Here is a 21,951-nt window from a genome sequence, read left to right as displayed (position 1 = left end):
GAGAAAAAATTTTGTCATAAAGATGAATTATAATTTTACTACATCAACTTAAACATGACAATTTACTGTTGGATATTGAATTTTCTAAAATTTTGTTTTAAAAAAATATTCATAAATTGACTATTTTTATTTTATAAGAATAAAAACCTAAGTCTGGATATCTTAATGAATGCCATTCAAAACTTTATGAGGCAGTAACAAGAATATAACATTCCCACAATGCATAGGATGCATATGTGAGTTGAATATGAGAAACAAAGTAAAACAAAATACTATTACTTCAACAAAAAGAAAGATTTTCTGATTACATAACTAAGAAACAAAAGGAAACCTCACCCATTGAAAAGAGACAAGTTAGGACATTACAAAATGATTTTGTAAGTAATAGATTAAAAAAAAAAACTTTCAGCAAATCAGAATCTTTAGAGGGTTAAGAAATATATGTTTTACTTTGATATAATTAAATCAAATCTTGGGAAATATTTTTAATGCATACCTGGATTTTTAGGCATAAAATTTTCAGCCCTATCTTTGCAGTAAAACAAACAACAAGTTAAAATGAGATCATCATTTGTGCCCTAAAAAAATCAAAAGTAATAAAGTACATAATAAAGTAAAGTAAGTAATAAAGTAAAAGTAAAGACTCTTTACATTAGTAATATGTATACAGCATCCTAAATCAGACTGACAGTCTTTAAAAATTTATGACAAAAAACTTAAGGCAAAAAAAAAAAAAAAATCCAAGTTATTAATTCATGTTACACAGCATGTTTATTTCAAAAATTTTTGATTTAAATTCAAAAAGAATTTTTTAAACCATGCAGTAGATTGTAATAAGTAACTCAAAGGAGTGTGAATAAAAATTGCACCACAATCTATAGAAAGCTTTTAGTGATTGAAAATCACATAACAGTTTTGAAATATCTGTTATCAACTACAATCACTTGTCATAATGTGACAGCTTGTAATGTGCTTCTTAATTATTTTTCCTTCATTTATAGGTGGAATATCCCGTGGAAAATTTTTGAACAAAAACTAGAAATTCAAGGAGAAAAATTTAAGACTTGTCGCATGAAATTGCTGCAAGAATAATTTTAAAAAATCAAAAAACACTTCAGTTACTTTTCTTTGATAATTTTTTTTAAACCATCAATCCAATTTAGGACCATTATTTTAACACTTTTTAGACTTAGCTTGTTATTATTAACAAAATAATTATTTAAACTTGAGTATGTATTTTTCCATACCAATATTGAAACAAAATGTATGAATAAGTTTCAATAATGTAAGCATGAACTAAAAAAAAAATTTTATTATACATTTAATAAACAAACATTTATTTCAGATTCATATATTAATATGAAGCTATTTGTTTTGCTTACCTTGTTTTGACCCATCTCTTCACTTCTGAAACTGATGGTGTCTAATATGGATCCCTTTGAAGTAATTGCTCTCAGATGAGGATGCCTAGAGGCAAATTGTTGTTCAAGGAAAAGAATAGTTTCCCGAGAAAGAGCTGTCACACGACTGGAATGTTCACTACCTCTTGAACCTCTGGCCAAACCATCCAGTTCATTGATCACTATAAAAAAAATGAATTTTATTTTCTATATCATAATGTTATACATTATTTCATTGAATTTATAAAATTTCATTGAATTTGTAATGGAATTAAGAAAAAGCTAACCTAAACATCTCCGTCAATTGACCATATGGGAAAACTATTAAGGGCTTTTCAAACAATTAGATTTGAAAATACATATAACAAAATAAATTTTAAAATGTTAAAATGAGTGTATTGTTAAATCGCAAACAGAGATACTGGAAGCATCTGATTGAGAAAAAAAAACAACTTTAAATTCATGTTTAAAAAAATTAATTACATTTGTAGTCACTTCTGTACATAAAAAATATATGAATAAAGTGACATACATAAGAATTCCATGATAAAAAAAATTTTAAAAAACAGTGGCCGATTTACTCAGGCTAAACCTAATATTTTAGCTTTAAAAAAAAAAAAAGAAGAAACAGAATTGAGTTTCATAAGTTCTCAAATTAGATCAACAATCAACATTAAACAATCAACATTCAACAAAAACAATCAACATTAAAAAAAAAATCTTTTTTTTTTGTTGTTGTTGTTCTCTTCAATATTTTTAAAACTTATTTTCCCGACACAGTTCTGAAATTGTTCTTTTGCACTGAAAACAAAGTTTAATCAATTCAGTCTTTGATTAAAATCATTCATATTTGATTAACTTTTAAACAAACAAAGCATGACTTTTAGAATATTTCAGCAACTTATATAATACAGATTAAAACAACATATTTCCAACATAAATTAAATGAAGACCCTATTTGAATAATGGGGACATCTCCACTTTCGCCCATTTTAAGATACAGCCCTTTCAAATAATAAGTGTACTATTTTTAATCTGTATACTGTCCGATTTGTGGTGTGCTCAATTTAGTACTAGTAAAAATAAGTTTGATGAAAAATGAAATGAAAATAGGGCTAATTCTATTATTTAATAAGTGGAGTTGGGCCACTACTTTAATAAGGCCTTCAAATATAACACAATGCAATAAAATCTTACCAACTAAAGGAATAATTAAATGAAAATCAGTAGAAGCCAAAATATTTTTAAAGAGCTTGAGATGGTCGATGAAGCAATTTGTATCAGGAACCAGGTATCTAGGTTTAATTTTAAGAACAATAGGACGCTGACACTGGTGCTTGTGCAATACAGCCTGAAATAAATCAGAAAGGTAACAGATTGTAATATAATACCCATCAAGACACTTAATGATATAATTTGCTAAATAAAATCTTGAAACTTACTTGAACCCGAGCTTGGTATTTTTGTTGCTCTTCCCTAGCTTTGCTGAGTGCTTCCTTGCGAGACCAGAGATCTGAAAGCTCATTGCTGACTGATGTTCTACTAATTGAGTCCTCTTGCAATTTATCATTCAAATGCTCTTCTCTAAATGAATCCTCTGAGGACTAAAATTTAAATTTGCATTACATAGCTAATAAAATAATTTTTAAAAAATATTTAACATAAGTTACAAATTTATATTTTTCCAAATCATTCCATTTAAAAAAGTTTTGAATTGAATGCACGTAATGCATGAAGATTTCAAAAGGATGAAATTCTTTATTATCCAACAAATATCTTTAATAATGAAAGGAAGAATATTTGTATCCACCTAAGTATGATCAATCTCGGAGTTATCTTTCTTATAACTCCAGAATCGCCAAGCGCCACGATCCTGAAATTCTGGCAGTGGGTGTAAAGAGTGATTTTCTGAAATCCTAAAAGCCATAATTTAAAAGCTAAAAATCAATGTTTGGTGATTTTTATGATATTCCTGCACATTAAAACTCATTACCTTAAAGCAAATTATACTAGATTTTAATTTTATTTTTCATCATAAAATTCACACATTTTCCTTAAAAACAGAGTGTTTCTTATTTTTTTAGGACAAGATTTTCCATTTTTTTTTGCAAAATAATATGAGAAACGTACTTATTTGTGAATTCTCACCAACATGTTTAAATTATAAAATTAATAGATTCTTGGATATTTCAAATTTAGATGATAAAAAATAACAGGATTCTTCTCTCATTTACAACACAATTGACAAAAGAATATTTGATACACTGTTTCTCCATGTTTGTGAAAAATAAGTTTTCTCTCCCTTCCAATGAAGAAAAAGGAAAATATTTTGTTAATCATTCTTAGCTTCGCTCTCTTTCGTGAACCAAACGTTATCCTATCAGGTATCTAATTACCTGATAAGATAAAGTATATCAGGGTATATAATCTTAAAGTATATCAGGGTTGCCAATCAAATCTGGAAAAAAAATTCCCTGTGTTTTCCCTGTACATATTATACGCAATATATTAAGAGGAAACAACAATTACTGTACTCTTGTGTGAACTACATTGGGCTAACTACATGTATTAGTTTTAATTGCTGGAAAAACAGCTGCAAATTAACAGCAACAGCAAATTAATTGCTATAGTAAATGAAACAGTTTAGTATAGCTGAAATATCATGGTTAAATATCCCATAGATAATGCTTTGAATGGTCACCATTTTTTAAAAGACAAAAAATAATAAACAAAATTCTCTGTATTTTCCCAGTTTGTAAAGAAAAAAAAATCAAAATTCCCTGCATTTTCCCTGTTATTTTAGGTGACTTTTAAATTCCCTGTATTTTCTAGGTTTTCCCTGTTCTTCCTGTAGAGTGGCAACCCTGTATATAGGCTTAGCTACATAAATATATTTGCGATTTAATCAACCTAAAAATATATTTAGATATGAATAAAGCAAAATTTAATTTTAAAAATTACTTAAAGGATGGGTTATATATTTTAAAAATATCTTTTTAATAAATAAACTTATAGATGAAAAAAAACTAAAGAACTGATTGACAATACATTTCTATTACATTTACCTTAGATAAAAATATCTTTTAAATAAAATATTTCTTCTTATATTTCTTATATTCTTATAAATATTTCTTCAAAAACGCAAAAATTAATTCACAAATAATATTTAAGAAAAATGATGCTCTTTAAAATCACATTTCATCTTGAAATCATTGAGATTTTTTCACAAAACAATACCATCTCACCCTATTGGCAAGAATTAAACAATGGGGAAAAGCAGCTCACATTTTCTCCTTAAATAGCATTTCAGAACTTCGTAATCTGAAAATTCATGCTGATTCTATAACACTAGATAATGTATATATTTGTATAAACTTTTGGAAGAAACCAATAGTTCAAAAGTTTGAGCAAATTAGATTCTACTACACTGAAATTCGGTCATGTTATGTAAAAAATATAGCACAGTAACTCACCAGTAAAACACTCCGTTCATAAGTTTCTTCATAAGATAAGTTCTCAAGTAAAGCTACAAAACATTTAGCTCCAACATCAAATTCTAAATAAGGAGGAGACACTCCACACAAATAATCCCCAAAAAACTGTATTTTGCTTATTCTTAAACAGTGCCTAGCTTTATCCTAAAACATAAAAACAAACTATTCATTAAAAAAAAAAAAAAAAAAAAAAAAAAAAAAAAAAAAAAAAGTGCACCAAATTACTCTAATCTTACACTTGGAAATTAAAAAAAAAAATTAGGAAGAGTCATTTAGAGTTTAAAAAAATAAATTCTCATGTGCAATAAATGTATGAATCAAGATTAATCAATAACCTAAAATTTCGTTTGTTAATTTTACAATTACTTACATAATTTACTTGCACATAAACACAAGAAAAAATATTAAATAAGAAGAAATATTATCAGGTAATGTTTAAGTAAAAATATATTTAAAAAAAAAATTTTAAATTTAGCAAATTTGCAAAAATTTATATTATAAAAAAAAATGAAATTAGCTTATCAGTGCTGATTTTAAAAAAAAAATTATTAGGACACAAGCATTAATTATGAATTACTTGGGCTTGTACATGAAAATAAGAAAAAATTAAAATAAAAATTTTTAAAAAACAATACACAAGATTAAATTCTAATAATGCTGAAAACATTTGTTTATAACAACAAGTTTATTAAGTATAAATATTTTTAAATGAAAGAAATTCTCAAATTCAATCATCTAAAAATTCTCACAGTATTTGGATTGAACTTCTACTGTAAAATATTTATTAAGTACAGGGTTCATGCTCTACTTTAAAAATAAAATTCAAGTACTTTTCAAGGACTTTTTAAGACTTATTATAAAATTCTCAATGACTTAAATTTCAGTAAAAGATGGACTAAAATGTAACATTTTAAACTAAAATGTTTTGACGATAATAGTTAGTTGACAATAGATGTCAGACGATAATAGCAGCACTGAAAAATAAGACTTCCATTGCTCTCTCTCTTGATTTCGGAAAGTGATCCAAGTATAAAAAAAAGCAAGGGTGATTGGCATCAAGTCAAGAATAAAATTCATGATGAATAAAAACGTTGGACTTGAATTTTGCATAAGGCCTATTTTAAGCTAGGTATACAACCTCTGAATAAGCAAAGATTCGGGCAGAGGACGGGGATGTTCTATATAAAACAGTGATATCAATTAGATATTTAAAAACAACTCTGCCGGGAGATTTTTATTTAATATTTAAAGTGGCAGAAGCATTTAGACAGTGAAATTTAAATTGTTCTTAAATATAATTTTGAAATTTTGACCACTTTCAGTTCCACTTAAATCAGTTTAATATGAAGATCGATGATTGATATTAAAATCGCCTGAATAAGAATAGAGATTTTGTCAGAATCTGGCACAGTTCCCAATATTTAAAATTCCTAAAATCAGCCGAACATTCATAAAATCCTAAAATCAAACAGTACATGTCATCATCTGATAGGAGGGAAAGTCGTTCTCTCACACTTACGCGCGTCAAAAGTTAAACACAGAAATAGATCTGTTTTCCTGAGTTTTCGATACTTTTCAAGGTAATTTTTAATTTTTCAAGGATTTATTATCATTTTCAAGTACTTCTAGGGGCCCTTGAAAATCAAAATAAAATTCAAGTACTTTTCAAGGTTGTTTCAAGGCCGCGGGAACCCTGTAAGTATAACTCAAAAGAGCTGAGACAAAAGACACTGATAAATTTGATCCTGCACTTAAACTGGTATTGAAAAACTAAATTTTCAGCAGGAACTATTAAACATAAAAATTAAATATTACAAAAATAAAATAAAATTTTTTTAAGCACAATAAGAAAAATATCGATTAAATGAAATCTAGAAATTACAATTACTGTTCTTACTTAAATAACTTTGTTTTGAATTACACACTTTTGATAGTTAATAAATGAGAAAATACAAAAATCCTGAATAAATAATAAAAATTTCACAGAAAAAAATTCAATCAAATAAAATGCATCCTTAACTAATGGCCTTAAATTTTAAATGTACTGATCAAACTTTGTAACTTTAAATTTAATTAATGCAAATGTACAAATAGTAGATTTCATCAACTTACAATTGTAAAGTATTGTGAGAAATTTAAATTAAAGTTTATGAAAAATACAGTAAGAATCAAAGCTGTCATATGGAAAAATAAAACTTCAAGCAAGAAAAAGAACGATACTCTTTTTCCATAGAGGAAAAATGGGGGTAATGAAACAGGTTACCCTGATTTGGATACGGTGAATTCGAGCAAGCTTTTATTTATGTATTTGTTTGTATTTTGATTTCTTTTTTATTATAAATTTATTTTGTGTTTATTATACAGTTCTCTTCAAAGCCCATCAGATTTTTTCATTTTAAAATTTTTAACAGGGTAGTCAACTGGATCGTATTTAGGAAAGTTAAATATTACAAAACTAGCATTTGAGGCACGGTGGCTCAGGAGATAGAGTGTCATCACTAGCCATCACTAGTTGATACGAGTTCTGCACCCGGTTTGCATCGCCCACAGTGCTGACGTAAAATATCCTCAGCGGTAGATGTATCATGGGTTCGAGTCCCCTTTCTGTCAGGCTAACCCTGGCAGGTTTTAATGGTTGTCCTCTGCATGTAATGCAAATGGGGGTTAGTTGAATCAAAAAATCTTCCATGAAGGCGAATTTCTCCCAATACTTGATCCAGGAATTCCCTTGTCTTCTGGATTGGGTTCAAAATTACAAGGCTTAGGAATTAAACATAAGTAGTTGCAAATCAAAAAAAAAAAAAAAAATTGGGTCGGCTGTTCAATGACGGTTATAAAATTAAAAAAACTAGCATTTTCAGAATGAGAAAATATTGCTTACTTTATCATAAGGAAGTATTGCATAAGCAGGATTCTGAATAGAGCCCAAAAGAGGAACAAAACCAGCAAAAGTAATATCTTCTTCTAATATAATACATTCACTATCTATTGTGAGGAGAAAAACAAAAATAATCTTAATTTTTAGCTATTGTAAAGTTAGAAATAATTTTGATTAAGATTAGCAATGTAAAGAAGAAAATTGCATCACACAACACTTACTACTAGCATTATGAGTTACAATGACTGGATTAGTTATGTCTATTTCTTGTAGAACAGACAATAGATTAGCAAATGAAACCCATATATTGTTGTTCACCCTAGAAGAAAATGAATAAAAACTTAGTCTACAACTAACAAGTAAAACAAATAATACTAAATAGCTCCTATATCTAAAGAGAAATTTACCACAAGCCACTTTAAAATTATCCAGATTAGGGTTGCAAATAAAAATAAAAGTGGAATCAAATACCATTATTGGGAAATTTTCCCTCAAACCTTACTTTCTTACTTCATACCAGAATTATTTCACTTTATTTTCCAGCAAACAGACACATAGCAACATGAAATTTATACCAATTATTGATTACTTAATTCAGCTCTTGTGATATACAGATTTATTTTAATTTCTAGTTCCTTTGAAAAATAACTTATTTAATATAACAATATAATAACTTTGAAATATTTTAGTAAGAAAACTAATGTTTAACTTACTAACCATTTTTTGGCACACAATAACATAAATAACTAAACAAAAGTGCCAAGCATAGCTTTTAAAAACTAATTAATATATGGTAATTTAACATCGTTATGACATAGAATTGCAACTTTAAATGGTTAAGATTAATTTTATAAACAAGAAAAAACACAGACCAATAAATTGGAGATTCTAGAAAATAAAATACTTTGTTGATACATGCTAACTCAATAGAAATTTTTTTACTTTTTGCCAAAATTTGGCACTCAATCAATCACAAACTGTTAGCTCTATCTCATAACACTCTAAACTACTTCACGAAAGAAGAACTCTGGTACATTTTAATTTTAAAGAAATATTAATTTCACAGAAAATGGTTTGATTTGTTACTATTTGCTACGATTTGGCTCTCTGTCATTCCCAGACTGTTACCTGTATGCTGTAATAGTATGAAGAACCTTTTCAAAACAAGAATTATAGTAAAACATAATTCTAAGAAATGTTTTAATTTGTTACTATTTGCTACAATTCGGTTCTCGGTCAATTCTCTGACTTAATACTCTTAAGAACTTTTTAAAACAAGAATTATAGTGAAACTTAATTGCACAGAAATGTTTTAATTTGTTACTATTTGCTACAATTTGGCTCTCGGTCAATCACAGACTGCTACCTGTATGGCATAATACTGTAGTAAAAAATACTGTGCAGAAAATGTTTTAATTTGTTATTATTTGCAGGGTATCTGCTACATTTTTGATTTTCAAATCCATGACTTTCTATGACTAATTACAAGAATTTTTCATGACTTAACGAAGTTACTATTTTCTCCAACAAAAACACAACAATAAATTTAAAAAAGCATTATAATAACATTAATTGAAATGATAGGTATAACCAAAACTGTTATACCCTGTATCTTATTATTTATAGATTTTAAATTTAAAAAACAGAGTAAAGAAAGAGTTGAAGCAATAAAATAGCTGAAAAAATTACAAAAGCAAATAATTTTATTCTTCTTTTTTTTAGGCAGAATTATATTCTAAAGATACTTTTCATCAGAAAGGAAAGAAATACTCTTGATTTTTCTGTTCTCATTTCAGAATTTAAAAAAATCGCCAATGAATGGAATCAGCTAGAATTTTAAATTGATAAAATAAAATAATAATAATAAAAAGTCCGAAATCACAGAAGGTTAAAAGATAAATTCGCTCCAGATATGATGTTTTTTCTTTCATATTTTGAAAGAACACCAAAATTAAGAACATGATAAAAACATTTTATATTTTAATAAAATATGACTGTGAGTGGGGATTTTGTTAGAAATTTAGATATTCGGAACACCGTGAAATTCAATTTTAAAAATTAGATTTTTCGGCGACCTAAATCCATGAATAATTTTTTTTATAATTTTTCCATAATTTTTTTTAAAAAACATGACATCTCATGACAAATTTTGTTCAATACAGAAATTCATGACTTTCCATAATTTTTCACGACTTTCCAGGTGCACAAATACCCTGTATTTGATGCAATTTAGTTCTCAGTCAATCACAGACTGTTACTTCTATGTTGTAGCACTCTAAACTACATTTAGATACAAGAACTCTGGCGAAACTTAAATTATAAGACTAATGTTAAATTGTAATAAAAAATACAAATTCTGAAGAAAGGATATAATTTTAAAGCATTTGTTTTTAACAAATAGGATACTTAAAATTTAAGCATACTTACTGAACATTTATCTCTTTTACAAGCTGCGAAGAAGGGGGAGGCCACAAATACCTTTGACAGGACATCCAATCCGTCCAGATTTTAATTGATGGCAATAACAGACCAAAATCATCGGATATGATGTTACTGGAGTATTCAGGGAGAGATTTGTGGGCAACATGCAGTAAGCAGCATCGATCCATTAACAGAGACATCATGGCCATACTTGAGTACAGTGCTTGTTCCTGTAATAAGGACCTCCCTCCTTGCTCTCGGCCATGCTCTGAAAGGTACAGTTTAATACGCATTAAAGATAAAAATAGAACAGAGAATTTAATAATTAGCAATTATTTAGTTGCACCTTTAAAAATATAACAAAATTAATTTAAAAAATTCTTAATTTTAGTTGTTTTTTATGAAATACAAAAACCTATAAAGATTTAATTTAAATCTTACTAAATTTTATACAATATGGACTAATTAGCTCTAATCTTTAGCAGCAAAATAGCTTGGGCCTCATTGGTTCAATATTCATGCTAAAAGGGCCCGATATTTTAAAGCCACTTTACAACCAACATTGGCTCTATATACTATATTCTCAGATACTTTCCCTATTTTATATTCATTATTCAGCTAATATAGGACCATTATTGGCTCCAAAAAGGCCGATATTGGACCTATACAGGGTGAATATTAAAAAATATAGATATCCCAATATTGGTCATTCGGTGCATGTTTATAAAGAACCCATATTGAGCCAATTACGAGTTCAAATAGGGACAAGATAAAATTGCTGCTAGCGATGTTATAACTTCAGCCTATGTCTAAAAAATAATTCTGAAACAAAAAAATCTTTCAAACATGGGAAGAAAAGGTAAGCAGCTTATCATTATAATAAACATAACAAGACAATTGTCATTCAAAATCTAACCCAAATCCTACCAAAATGACTTTGTTTGTAAAAAAGTATAATCTTAAATAAAGAAATCGTTCTGACTTTCAACGTTTTTAGAAGCTTTAAAATAATGATTTTTAAATGAAAAAAAGAAAAAACAAAAATGAATATACCTTTTAAGGCTGAGTTTGTGACAGAAAAAATGTTAATAGCTAACAATTGTAGAAGTCGAGCTGAGTTCAATGGTAATGGAGATCTTTGGAGAAGGAAATAAAATTCTTTCAGCATATTATTCAAGGTATCAGGAAATGATTCCATTCTAAAAAAATAAAAATATTATATTTCAAAATAAACTTTAAAAAAAAAAAAAAACATTAATCAAAAATAAAACATTGTAATCACCAGAAAAATAAATTTCTTGGTTATTAGATGCTGTACCACAAATTAAAGGTTTAAAAATCTTTTATATAAATTTACAAAAATTATTTTCTTTTTGCTTATTCATACATTTTCTACTTTTCTTTACATTTAGTAACTCACTAATTAAATTACTCATTCTTTCATTGCTCACTAGTTACTATTTTTAATGCAGTAATTATAATTCACTATCAAGGTAAACCAAACAAAAACAGTATAGTCAGAGTTGCATTGGCAATGCAAAATAAAATAATATATGAATTTATCTTTCAAAGTTCTCTTTTAGATAATTTGATTTTCTAGAACCATAATAAAAATGTCTATTACTTCCCCTATTAACCCTTTGAGCAAAGAAATTCTTTATAATTTCTGAATCCTACAAAATATTTTGTGATTCAACCTATTTGTTTTTCCCTTATTTTATTAATAACTGTTTAAGCTAGATATTCCTTATGATTCCCGGACAGTTTTCTTCCGAACATTATTTTTTTGTTATTTAAACACATTGCTTTCCTGTAATTCACTATCAACTGTCTAAGCTAGAAATTTTTTTGCAATTCTGAAAACGAAATTATGCTCCAGAATTTTTTATAATTTAACCAAGTGGCTTCCTTTATCTTTCACTATTAGCCCTCAGATTTAGATATCCTTTTAATATCTAAACATAATTACATTCCAGATTTTATGACAAGTTGCTTTCCTAAATTAATAAATTTGTTTTGTTTTTTTCTGACACCCGTTGCCTGAGTGGTAGCGCTTTGTGCTACCGTGCCACAGGTCCTGGGTTCGATCCTTGGGCCGGGCAAGGTTGACCCAGGCTTTCATCCCTTCAGTGGGTTGATAAATGAGTACCAAGCATGCTTGGGAGCTAAACACTGGGGGTTTTTGCGTTTGGCTGACCAACTAACCAGAACATCTGCTCCTGCACCCCAGAGCACAAGTAGGCCTTGGACCTCTATAGGCTGTCGCGCCATTGAGTTTAGTTTAGTTCGCTTTTTTCTTGTTCTCCAAATGAAAAGGAATAAGTGGAACTTCCCAATTAAAGGAATAAGAAAGGAATAAATGTCAAATTATTAAATTTAGCACAACAGACCAAAATTTTATCACCAACAATTCTTCGTTCCCAGAATTAATTGTAAACAAGTGAAGTTTTATGTTTTTCACAAACATAAGTTTCTTGAACTTAACCAGCATAAATTGCTTCAAACAATAATGCATAATTCCCAAAAGATTAGTTACTCTTATTATTCATTCCTAAATCAAAACAACTGACTTTATGACATAGTTAGAGACCTATACAATGTAAATCTGAAAGCATAGTTTAATAAAGTATAAAAAACAGAAGAAAAAAAACAATGCCAGGAAGAACTAAGTTTAAAAAAAATTTTAAAGCAATTTAAATTAATTAAACATGATTTGATTAATAAGATTATTCATATATTATTTGAAGAAAAAATTTACAGCTAATTGAATAGAAATATTGTAAAAACTCACCCAACTTTTGTAAACAGTTTGCCATGAACATGTAAAAAGCTAGTTACAAATCTCTTGTTTAACTGAAAAAATTATAATAATAACTATTAACATTTCAGCCAACACAGTAATACAAAAAACTGTATAAACATAACTTATTATCTAAATATTAAGGCTAGATAACACATGTTACAATTGAAAATGTTAAAAGAAATCATTGAAATCAACAAAAAAAGTGAGATTCAAAAAAATATATATATTCTTATAATATTAAATATTATTTGTATTAAAATATTCACTGACCACAAATAAATTAATTAATAAATAAACTAATACCTTTGATTTTATATTATAAAAGAATGCTTTCAAATTAGACTTTTTAAAAAAGGAAAGAACTTGATGCATGCAATCATTAATTTAAAAAAAAAATTTTATGTCAACAAAAAAAGCATCTGCATTTAAGATATATTTTTAGAGTCATCCCTAATGGCACAGTAAGCAACAATAGGCTAAGACATTTTTATCAAAAAAAATAAATCATTTCACAAATTTTCAACTAATTTTTAAATTTTTAAAAAACATTACTGTAATTACAATAGAACTTGAATAAAAGTAACTTTCTATACTCAACCTGTTTATCCATTTGATAAAAAGAAATAGAGAAAAAATTTTAAGTTGAAAAAAATTTTAAATATAATCACCTCAACATCAGTTAATTTCTTCAAATCGCATGCGTCAATAGTATTTCCCACTTCAGCAGGACGCTCTGTACTGGAACCATCATTCTTGATCCAAACTTCATAACGCTCTGTTGCCTGATCCTCAAAGACCTCTGTTTCAGTATTCTCGTGTACTCTTTTCTTCTCATAACTCTCATACTACAATAATGAATTTTAAAAAGCCTCTTGTAATCAGAAGGTTTAGAATAGCATTTAAAAATTTATAGATTCATTCAAAACAAATCAATTTTCTTAGCTAAATCTTTATATCTTACAACAATTTCAACACATTACAGTTTTTGACAATTTGAAGTTAATTGCTATATCAAAATCACCTTTCGAAACATCCACAATCACATTTACATTATACTTGGCTAAAGTATCAAATGTTATTATAAGTTTTCTCTAAACAAAGTTAAAGATAAATCTTTCTCTTCTAAATCATATACAGTCTTGAAAAAAAAACACTACTATTTTTTAAAAAAAAAAATTTAAAAAAACATTACTGCTACTGATACAACCTTAAAATCTTTTTATTAATATGCATAAAATTGACGAGTATAAAGGTAAAAAAATCTATTGCATAAATAAAAGAATGCTTATTCAAAGTGTAATTTTGTCCCCAATTTCAGAACATAAATTACCAGTATCAATAACAAATTTTTTTAGTTAATTCATCAGTGCTGCAGATAAATCCATCAAGGCAATATAGTAGCCTACCATGTGAATATTAGACAACAAAATAAAAATTTATCAAGGATTACCAAACAACTTAAAGAAAGTTGTTTGGTAATAGATAGAATTTATACTAGTATTCTATGTTTACTAATAAAGTTAGCAAAATAAAAAGCTTTTTATGTCTTTTAATTTAAAAGAGAAATATTGTGAATGTTTTACAAATGGTTATCCTTAACAATAATTTATTAGAGAAAGTATAAGATAAAATAGATTTGGAAAAAGCAAATTGGAAAAATTTCCAAAATCAAATGCACATTAGTATATTTCAGAGATTTCAAATGAATAAATAAAACTGTTAGAAATATAATAAGTCAAAAATAAATGTATCATAAAAAAAAAACTTTCCCTAATAAAAAAATAATAATAATTTATTGTGCTTACTATATTATTTTCAATGAAACAAAGACCAACGATATAATTTTCAAGTTAAACTTATATTTTGCTTAAACAGAGCATTAAACACATAGCTTCCTACATGTGAAATGACATAATGTTAAAACATACCTTTCTTTTAGCTTCTTCAAACAACGATAAAAGGCTTTCTTTAGCAGAGAGAAAAGGATTGCTAGCAGCCAAACTTCTCATATAATAATAAACAGCATCCAGCCTCCGTCTCTAATTAAAAGATAATATAAAATTATATTAATAAAATATGAAACAGGCAGCTTTTAAATTAAACATATTTGAAAAGTTTCAGAGTACAACAGAAAAAATGAATTTTTGTAATTTAAATTGAACTACTAAATGCAGTACTCAGTAGTACTTTGTTGCACTATAACTGGAGAATGGATCACCCTTGTGGATGATATGAAGACATGCCATCATAATTTTGAGCCTCTGCAGAGGGAACAGCTCCCCTGCTCTGGTAGTCAGCCAACATGTGTGCAAGTTGAGCATTTCATGATAGAACAGTTGAATGAGGACCAGTATCTCTCACCTCAGTCTCTTCACACTCTGATCAAAGTGGTCACCCACCTGCTCACTGATTGCTGCCAGTGATGCTTGACTTCAGTTATCTACAGGGAACTGCGTCTAATGATCAGTCCACTGTGTGGCAAGTCATTTTTATGGCTTTTTAAAACTTTTTTTTTAAAAAAAAAGCCTTATGTAACCCAACTTTTTTTTTATAATATAAAACTTTAAAAATATTTTTAGATTTTTTAATAAGATTTTATAACAAAACATAATTTAAACATATTTAGATGTAAATTCCTAAGGCTCTTTTTTTTTCTTCATTTGTTTGTTATCAGCAAAATAAACATAAAATTGAGATAAGTTCATTTAAAGCATTTTAACTACCTTAAAATATACTTTAGAAAGATTCTATTTATTTCTTAACTCAGAAGTTTTTTTAGAACATGACGAATCATCGTTCGTTTATACTTAAATGATTCAAATCAGTAGGTTATGTTGAAAACCAAATAACTGTGATTTTAAACCAGACTTACTGTATTTAAGGCAAGTAGAGCTAACTGGTGATAAGGCTTTCCATTCTTTGGAGCTATCTGTTGTGCTTTCAAGTACCAACTAAAAATAGAAATAAAAAAAATACATTGAAATATTGAAAAAGTTGAAAAGTAATAATTTAAAGTATATGTCTTTGTCTTAAAATAGAAAATGAAAACTCAAAAAATAAAAACAATGATTTTGTTTAAGATCTTGAAAATTTATACCATTTTGATACTCCTGATTAAAATGTAATATAAAAATTTTGGCTCAAATTAATAAATAATTCGAAAAAGCATCAATTTATTTATTTTTCTTGCTGGCAAATAAAAAATAAAACCACCTCAAAATACTACATCATATGAAAATAGCAAACCTAGAATAATAACGAACACATAATGAACTTATTTAATAAAGGGAAAAATTATAAAGGAAAACTTTTAAATGTAAATGAAAAAAAGGAGGAAAATAGAAAAAAATTTACAAATTTAAATTTAAAACTTGCCAATTATAAACGTCAGTATAATGACAAAAAGTTTAAATATAATAAACAATTATTATTTTCTTTGAAAATAAGCATTCCTCCAAAACATTGTTATTTAGTGATTATAACTAGATTGAAATTATTAATTTAGCATAAAAAAGGGTGCACAACTTATGGCCCACAGACCAAAAGTGGCACATAAAACCAATGAATTGGTCCTTAAATTGTCTTAAGTATTAATAAAAATGTATTCGAAAATTTCCAACCAGTGAGAAACCGATCTAGTTCGCACAGCATTTTAACAATGTCACCATTTCATAATTAAAGTTCTATTTATGCGATGGATTCAGAGTTTGCAATGAAATGTAATTACTTATGAAATTGTATAAATAAAAAGAGAGAAAAATTAACATTTGATAAATATAAAAAATTTATAATTTCAAAATTCCAGCAACAGTCATCACAATCTTTACTTTATTAGCAATAAATTTTGCTTTCTGCATAGTAGTGAAATCTAAGTAAATCTTTTAAAATTTAAGTAAATTAAGTTACCTTTTTCGTTACATGCCTACAAATTTACCATAGTCTGCTTTTTAATCTAATTAATATATATTTGATTAAATTTATTTACATTAACTATTTTATTATCTATGCAGGAGAAAAAGATTAATTATACATTTGTAACTCACTCATATTACCTTAGCTGAGTTTAAATATTCCCCACATATTATCTTAATTGCAGCATTATATTAATATTTGCCCCTATCACTGTATTTTGTAGTTTTTGTAGCCCACTACCAAAAAAAATGGTTATGTATCCCTGGTATAAAACAAAAAATAATCCTTTTAAGTCTAATGCAAGCAGGTGCATTGAAATTGTTCATTGATTACTCACCTTCGAGCTTTTCCATAGTTAGAGGTCTGTGAAATTTGTTCTTTATAACGAGCAAGATCCCCTAAATAAATTAGATTTTTCTGAACGCTAATAAGAACACATCGTAACTGATCAGAGAGCAAAGAAGTATTTAAATGTTCAGTCTCCAGAAGTTTAGACAGCTTAAAACCATATGTTTCTTGTTGCTTTTCTAACAAATTTTCATAAAACATAGTTCCCTAAAAAAAAATTTAAGAATTGTAATTGTAGAAACAAGTTTAAATTGACATAATAATGCAGGAATTGTAACAAATCATCACAAATACGCATATTAAATTCAATTGAAAAAAATGTAACAAAATAATTTGGTACTTTTATGATTTTGAGAGATCATAAAAAAAAAATCTATCACCACAATATTAGTAGTACCTTTTGACAATTAATTAAGTATCATAGGCATCTTTAACAGTTTGGCAATTTGGTTACAGATACACTTTTTACAAGCAATTTTTTAGAGCTATTTTTTTATTGATAATTATCCCTAAAATTGGCAATTACAAATAATTCTTTAATTCTCACACAACTATCTCCTGTACACTTACTAAAAACTGAATAAGCAGTTCTATGATTAATAGAAAAAGGAGTTTCCAAGCACGAAGTCCAAATAGGTCAACAGCATCATTACGCTAAAAGTTTGGCACTAAGATCAACTGATCTTTGTCTTAGTTTGCACTGCTGAAATAAAAGAACTCCAGAAAGTTTAAATAAAAAATATCTAAAAAATCTTGATCAAGAATCTTAATGCTCAAGATAATATTAACTGTTAATTAAATTTTAACTTCGAGCTGACAGAAGTCATAGTTCTAAACAATATTTAACATGGCATTGCAATAGCATAAATAACTAAATGTGTATAACAGGGTTCCTACTCTTTTAACAAAGCAAAAATTAAGCACTTTTAAGGACCATATTTTGAAAAAATAAAGTACTGTTTTTAAAAAAATTAAGGACTCTAAAAATAGTATGATTGTTTATCATCGAATATACTTATGTCACCAGTGAGTGCAAATTATTTACCTTTCTAAAAATATCAATAAATAAAAAAATGATAAAAAAAACAATTTTATTATAATTTAAGAACTGATATAAATGTATTAATTGAGGGCTTGCCAAAGAAGTACTAGGTAATTTTTGCAAACCCGGGTCAGGTTTTTCATAAAACATTTTCAGACTGTGATAAGTCAATGCCTTTCAGATTGTAAAAGTTAACAAATGAAACTAACCTGTATTCCATTTTTAATGATTTCATTGAAATTTAATTGTAAAATTAAGTGCAGAATTTAAGATTTGAAATTTTTTTCATGCATATTAAAAAAAAAGAGTAAATAACAAAATTTGGCAAGAACATTAAAATAATTATAACAACAAGTTTTTATATTCCGCTACTAAGCCAGCAAATGTGTCTGATTTACTTTTATGATGAACTTTAACAAAATTATTTTCAGCCAAACCAGTTATTAAGAATTAACTTTAATGTTACTAAATATTCCGGCAAAAAACAGGAAGTAATTTTAAAGCAACCTAAAATTGAACAAAAATTGAAAACAGTATATTAAGTTGCAGTGTTAACTGAATAAAATTATTATTAAAATCTAAGGATCATTCAATTGAGTAGATTTATATTTTATGTAACAATTTGCTTATCTTTAAGGAATAAAAATAGCGTAACAATCTAAAACTTAATAGTTACCAAATACTTAACTTTCTTGTTAGAAGCAAACCATGCTTTTTTTTATTTAGGAGGAAAAAAATTTAAAGTATTTTTTTAAAAAAAACTTGAGATTTTCATCAAAAACCCAATAAACTCCATGTTTCTGATGAAAAATCTAGGTGGGCTGGGATTTCTCAAACCCTGTTTCTTACAGATCTGTTTACTTATTAGTACAATCATGAATTTTAAAAAAACATTATGCTTTCTGTATATTTATGTTTACTTATTACACATTTAATTATTATACAAATTTATTTAATTCTTCAAGATTTTAGGAAATAGTTTTAGTTATGGATTCTTGTTCAAAAAATTTTTTGATGCTTCTTTTCTTAGAGTTTTACTTAACCCTTACAAGCAGATGCGTTACCAGTAGAACTGAATTTCTTGAATTCTTTGAATTTTGAAGGTTAGTGTGAGTCTTTCACTTAGGTACTTTAAAACTGTCCCCCCCCCAAGAAAAAGCACTATCTTTTCCATGTGAAGTATTACCCTTGTTCACACTATTATTTTCCTTTAGAGTGCTTCACTCTCCTCATAGAGTATCATTCTGGGCAAAAAGGTAGAATATATTAATGAAAGAACCAATATATTAATAACTGGACATACTTTCTTCCCCTTACCTATAGCTCCCCCCCAGACACATTAATTTTTATATCTCTAAAATGTTTTACCTGTAATGCATGGTCTAATTCTAAGTCTAAATGTAATGCATGGTTTAATTCTAAGTGATAAAAGGACATTTTGTTTTAAAAAATTGAATTGAAAAATTGTTCCTATTAACTATAGTGATGCTAAAAAATTAAGGACTTTTAAAAACCTTGTACCAAAATTAAGTACTTTTAAGGGCCCTTATTTTCCAAAATAAAAATTAAGCAGTTTTTAAGGACTTAAAAGGACCGTGCTAATCCGGTATAAAATTATATTAGCACTTAAAACAGGGTTGACAAGTTTTTGACAATTGACAATTTTATACAGTTTCAACTGCCATGTCAAAAACCCAACATTTTGGTAGAGAAAATAAGTATTGGTAATTATAAAATATAAAGTAATTGTAAATAAAAGGGCATACAAAATTGCAAGTTATCAATATACTATGTTCTTTAATCATTTTGACATTAAACTTCCTTTTTAATATGACAATTACTGTCAAATTTCCAAAATTTTGGAGTAGATAATCATAATTTGCAATAAATATTAATTAATGATACATAAAAATATGTAAAATTGTAATTTGTCCAATCTGTCAAGTTCTTCAATTATTGAATTTAGAACATTGATTGCTTCACATAATTAAATTATAATTACCAAAAAGTTGACAAATAAAAGTTTGGTTAATACAGAAACAAGCATAATAATCTATTATAAAGTTTAATACATAACAAAAGTTAAGATATTAATATTAACATGTATTAGGATACTTATTCTAATTACAGTACTAAATATTAATAATACCATAATTAAACACTGGAATTGATTGATTGAAAAAATAAAAACTTGGTTTAAACAAATAATCATATTTTTAGCTATCATTTTTATCATATTTTTATATGATGCTCATGTGTATATAAATATTAACAAATCATGAGAATCAAAATGTTAAATGTTATGCAAATGTTAAATCATAAAATTTTCCATCACATTAAATATTTAAGAAAAATCTTAGACCAGAAAAGTTAAAAGTATAACTACATGAAAACTAAAGTTGACATTTAAAGGAAACAAATATATTCCATTTTAACATATTTTAAAATAAATAATTTTAAGTAGAGTGAAAAATAAAATCATTCTGTCTAATTAATATTTAATTAAAACACTTTCAAAATACTTTACTACAATTAGGATGGAATAATTATAATACTAGATCTAATTTTCAGAATAGAACTGCATTTGTTTACAAGCCGCAATGGCTGTGGTTAAGGCACTGTACTGTCATAGGGAAAAACTGGTAATCGATCCCCAGTGGCAGCTTCACGCCCACCCAGTTTCAGCTCAATGGGTACCAGATTGTCTAGGAAGTAAAGGCGACCTGTGCACAATGCTGAGAAAATTGTTGCATTCATGCCATTGGTCACAAAAATGTGGAGCCTAAACTTCCATGACCCTAAGTTCAAACAGGCTGTTGCATGAATGTTTTTTTCTTTTCTGTATATGCCTATAACAAACAAGAAAATTGAATTTCTTTCCTTATTCAAATTTGATTTATAGCTAAATTTGGTAATCTCACAGCCTCGGTACATTTAAGTTAGTTGAATGTGGGATCGAATGGCACCAAAAAATGCCTTTAATCATCAGAAAAACTTGTTGACATGCATACTGATGTAGTCTGTAAGCAACCAATATATCAAAATATATAAAAAAGAATAAAAATCCCAATTTTTCAAAATTTACTTTCTTAGCAATGTCAATAATAGTGTAATTTTTAAAACCATGTACGATAATAGTTTATAAATAAATAAAGTAAATAAGCAAAATATTTTAAGTGCATTACTGTTAGTTACAACAGGAAAAATAGTTTAAGAAACCACAGGTATGGTATACCTCTAAAATAATATTCAAAAGAGTTTCCTTGATCTCTTCAGAATTATTCGGATTATCTTCCAATTGTTTTCTATAAGTTTCAATTATATGGTGATAAACTGTCTTCCAGAGAGTTTGCTCAGGATTCTTTTCAGCACAATATTTGGGATCTGCCAAAATTATATTCTCATATCGAAGCTGCAACTTCCATCTACAAAATTAAAAGAGCATTTTTAATTTCAACAAGAAAAATAAAGTAGGTAGGTAAACATAAAAAAACACCACTTTTCAAATCACTGGATCACAAATTAAATGTTTATTAAAATCAAATCTGCAGAACCAGAATTATTGCAACAAACCTGCGAGCTAAAAATAACAGTAATTGAAAGGTGAAATTTGCTCACTTATAAAACAACTATAATACGAATAAATTATGAGT

The 21,951-nt window shown here is 27.2% G+C and overlaps 1 protein-coding gene across 2 annotated transcripts in view; it reads right to left on the bottom strand.

Moving 5' to 3' along the window:
• LOC107444705 (telomerase-binding protein EST1A) overlaps positions 1-21,951 on the bottom strand; it is a 39,937-nt gene that overhangs the window by 1,450 nt on the left and 16,536 nt on the right. For both annotated transcript variants that reach the window (XM_087166555.1, XM_087166562.1), the window contains exons 4-18: positions 21,534-21,723; positions 17,246-17,463; positions 15,869-15,947; positions 14,925-15,035; positions 13,665-13,841; positions 12,985-13,046; positions 11,247-11,392; positions 10,200-10,461; positions 7,994-8,091; positions 7,776-7,879; positions 4,874-5,038; positions 2,843-3,004; positions 2,598-2,751; positions 1,383-1,582; positions 497-578 (exon numbers count right to left, since the gene is read on the bottom strand). In XM_087166555.1, coding sequence (XP_087022681.1) covers positions 497-578; positions 1,383-1,582; positions 2,598-2,751; positions 2,843-3,004; positions 4,874-5,038; positions 7,776-7,879; positions 7,994-8,091; positions 10,200-10,461; positions 11,247-11,392; positions 12,985-13,046; positions 13,665-13,841; positions 14,925-15,035; positions 15,869-15,947; positions 17,246-17,463; positions 21,534-21,723 — 2,210 coding nt within the window. The remainder of the gene's footprint in view (positions 1-496; positions 579-1,382; positions 1,583-2,597; positions 2,752-2,842; positions 3,005-4,873; positions 5,039-7,775; positions 7,880-7,993; positions 8,092-10,199; positions 10,462-11,246; positions 11,393-12,984; positions 13,047-13,664; positions 13,842-14,924; positions 15,036-15,868; positions 15,948-17,245; positions 17,464-21,533; positions 21,724-21,951) is intronic.

The sequence above is a fragment of the Parasteatoda tepidariorum genome, chromosome 1, assembly GCF_982258835.1.
Source record: "Parasteatoda tepidariorum strain Cologne lab strain chromosome 1, Ptep-v5.0, whole genome shotgun sequence".
In the NCBI taxonomy this organism is placed as follows: Eukaryota; Metazoa; Arthropoda; class Arachnida; order Araneae; family Theridiidae; genus Parasteatoda; species Parasteatoda tepidariorum.
This window is presented reverse-complemented; position numbering and strand designations above follow the sequence as displayed.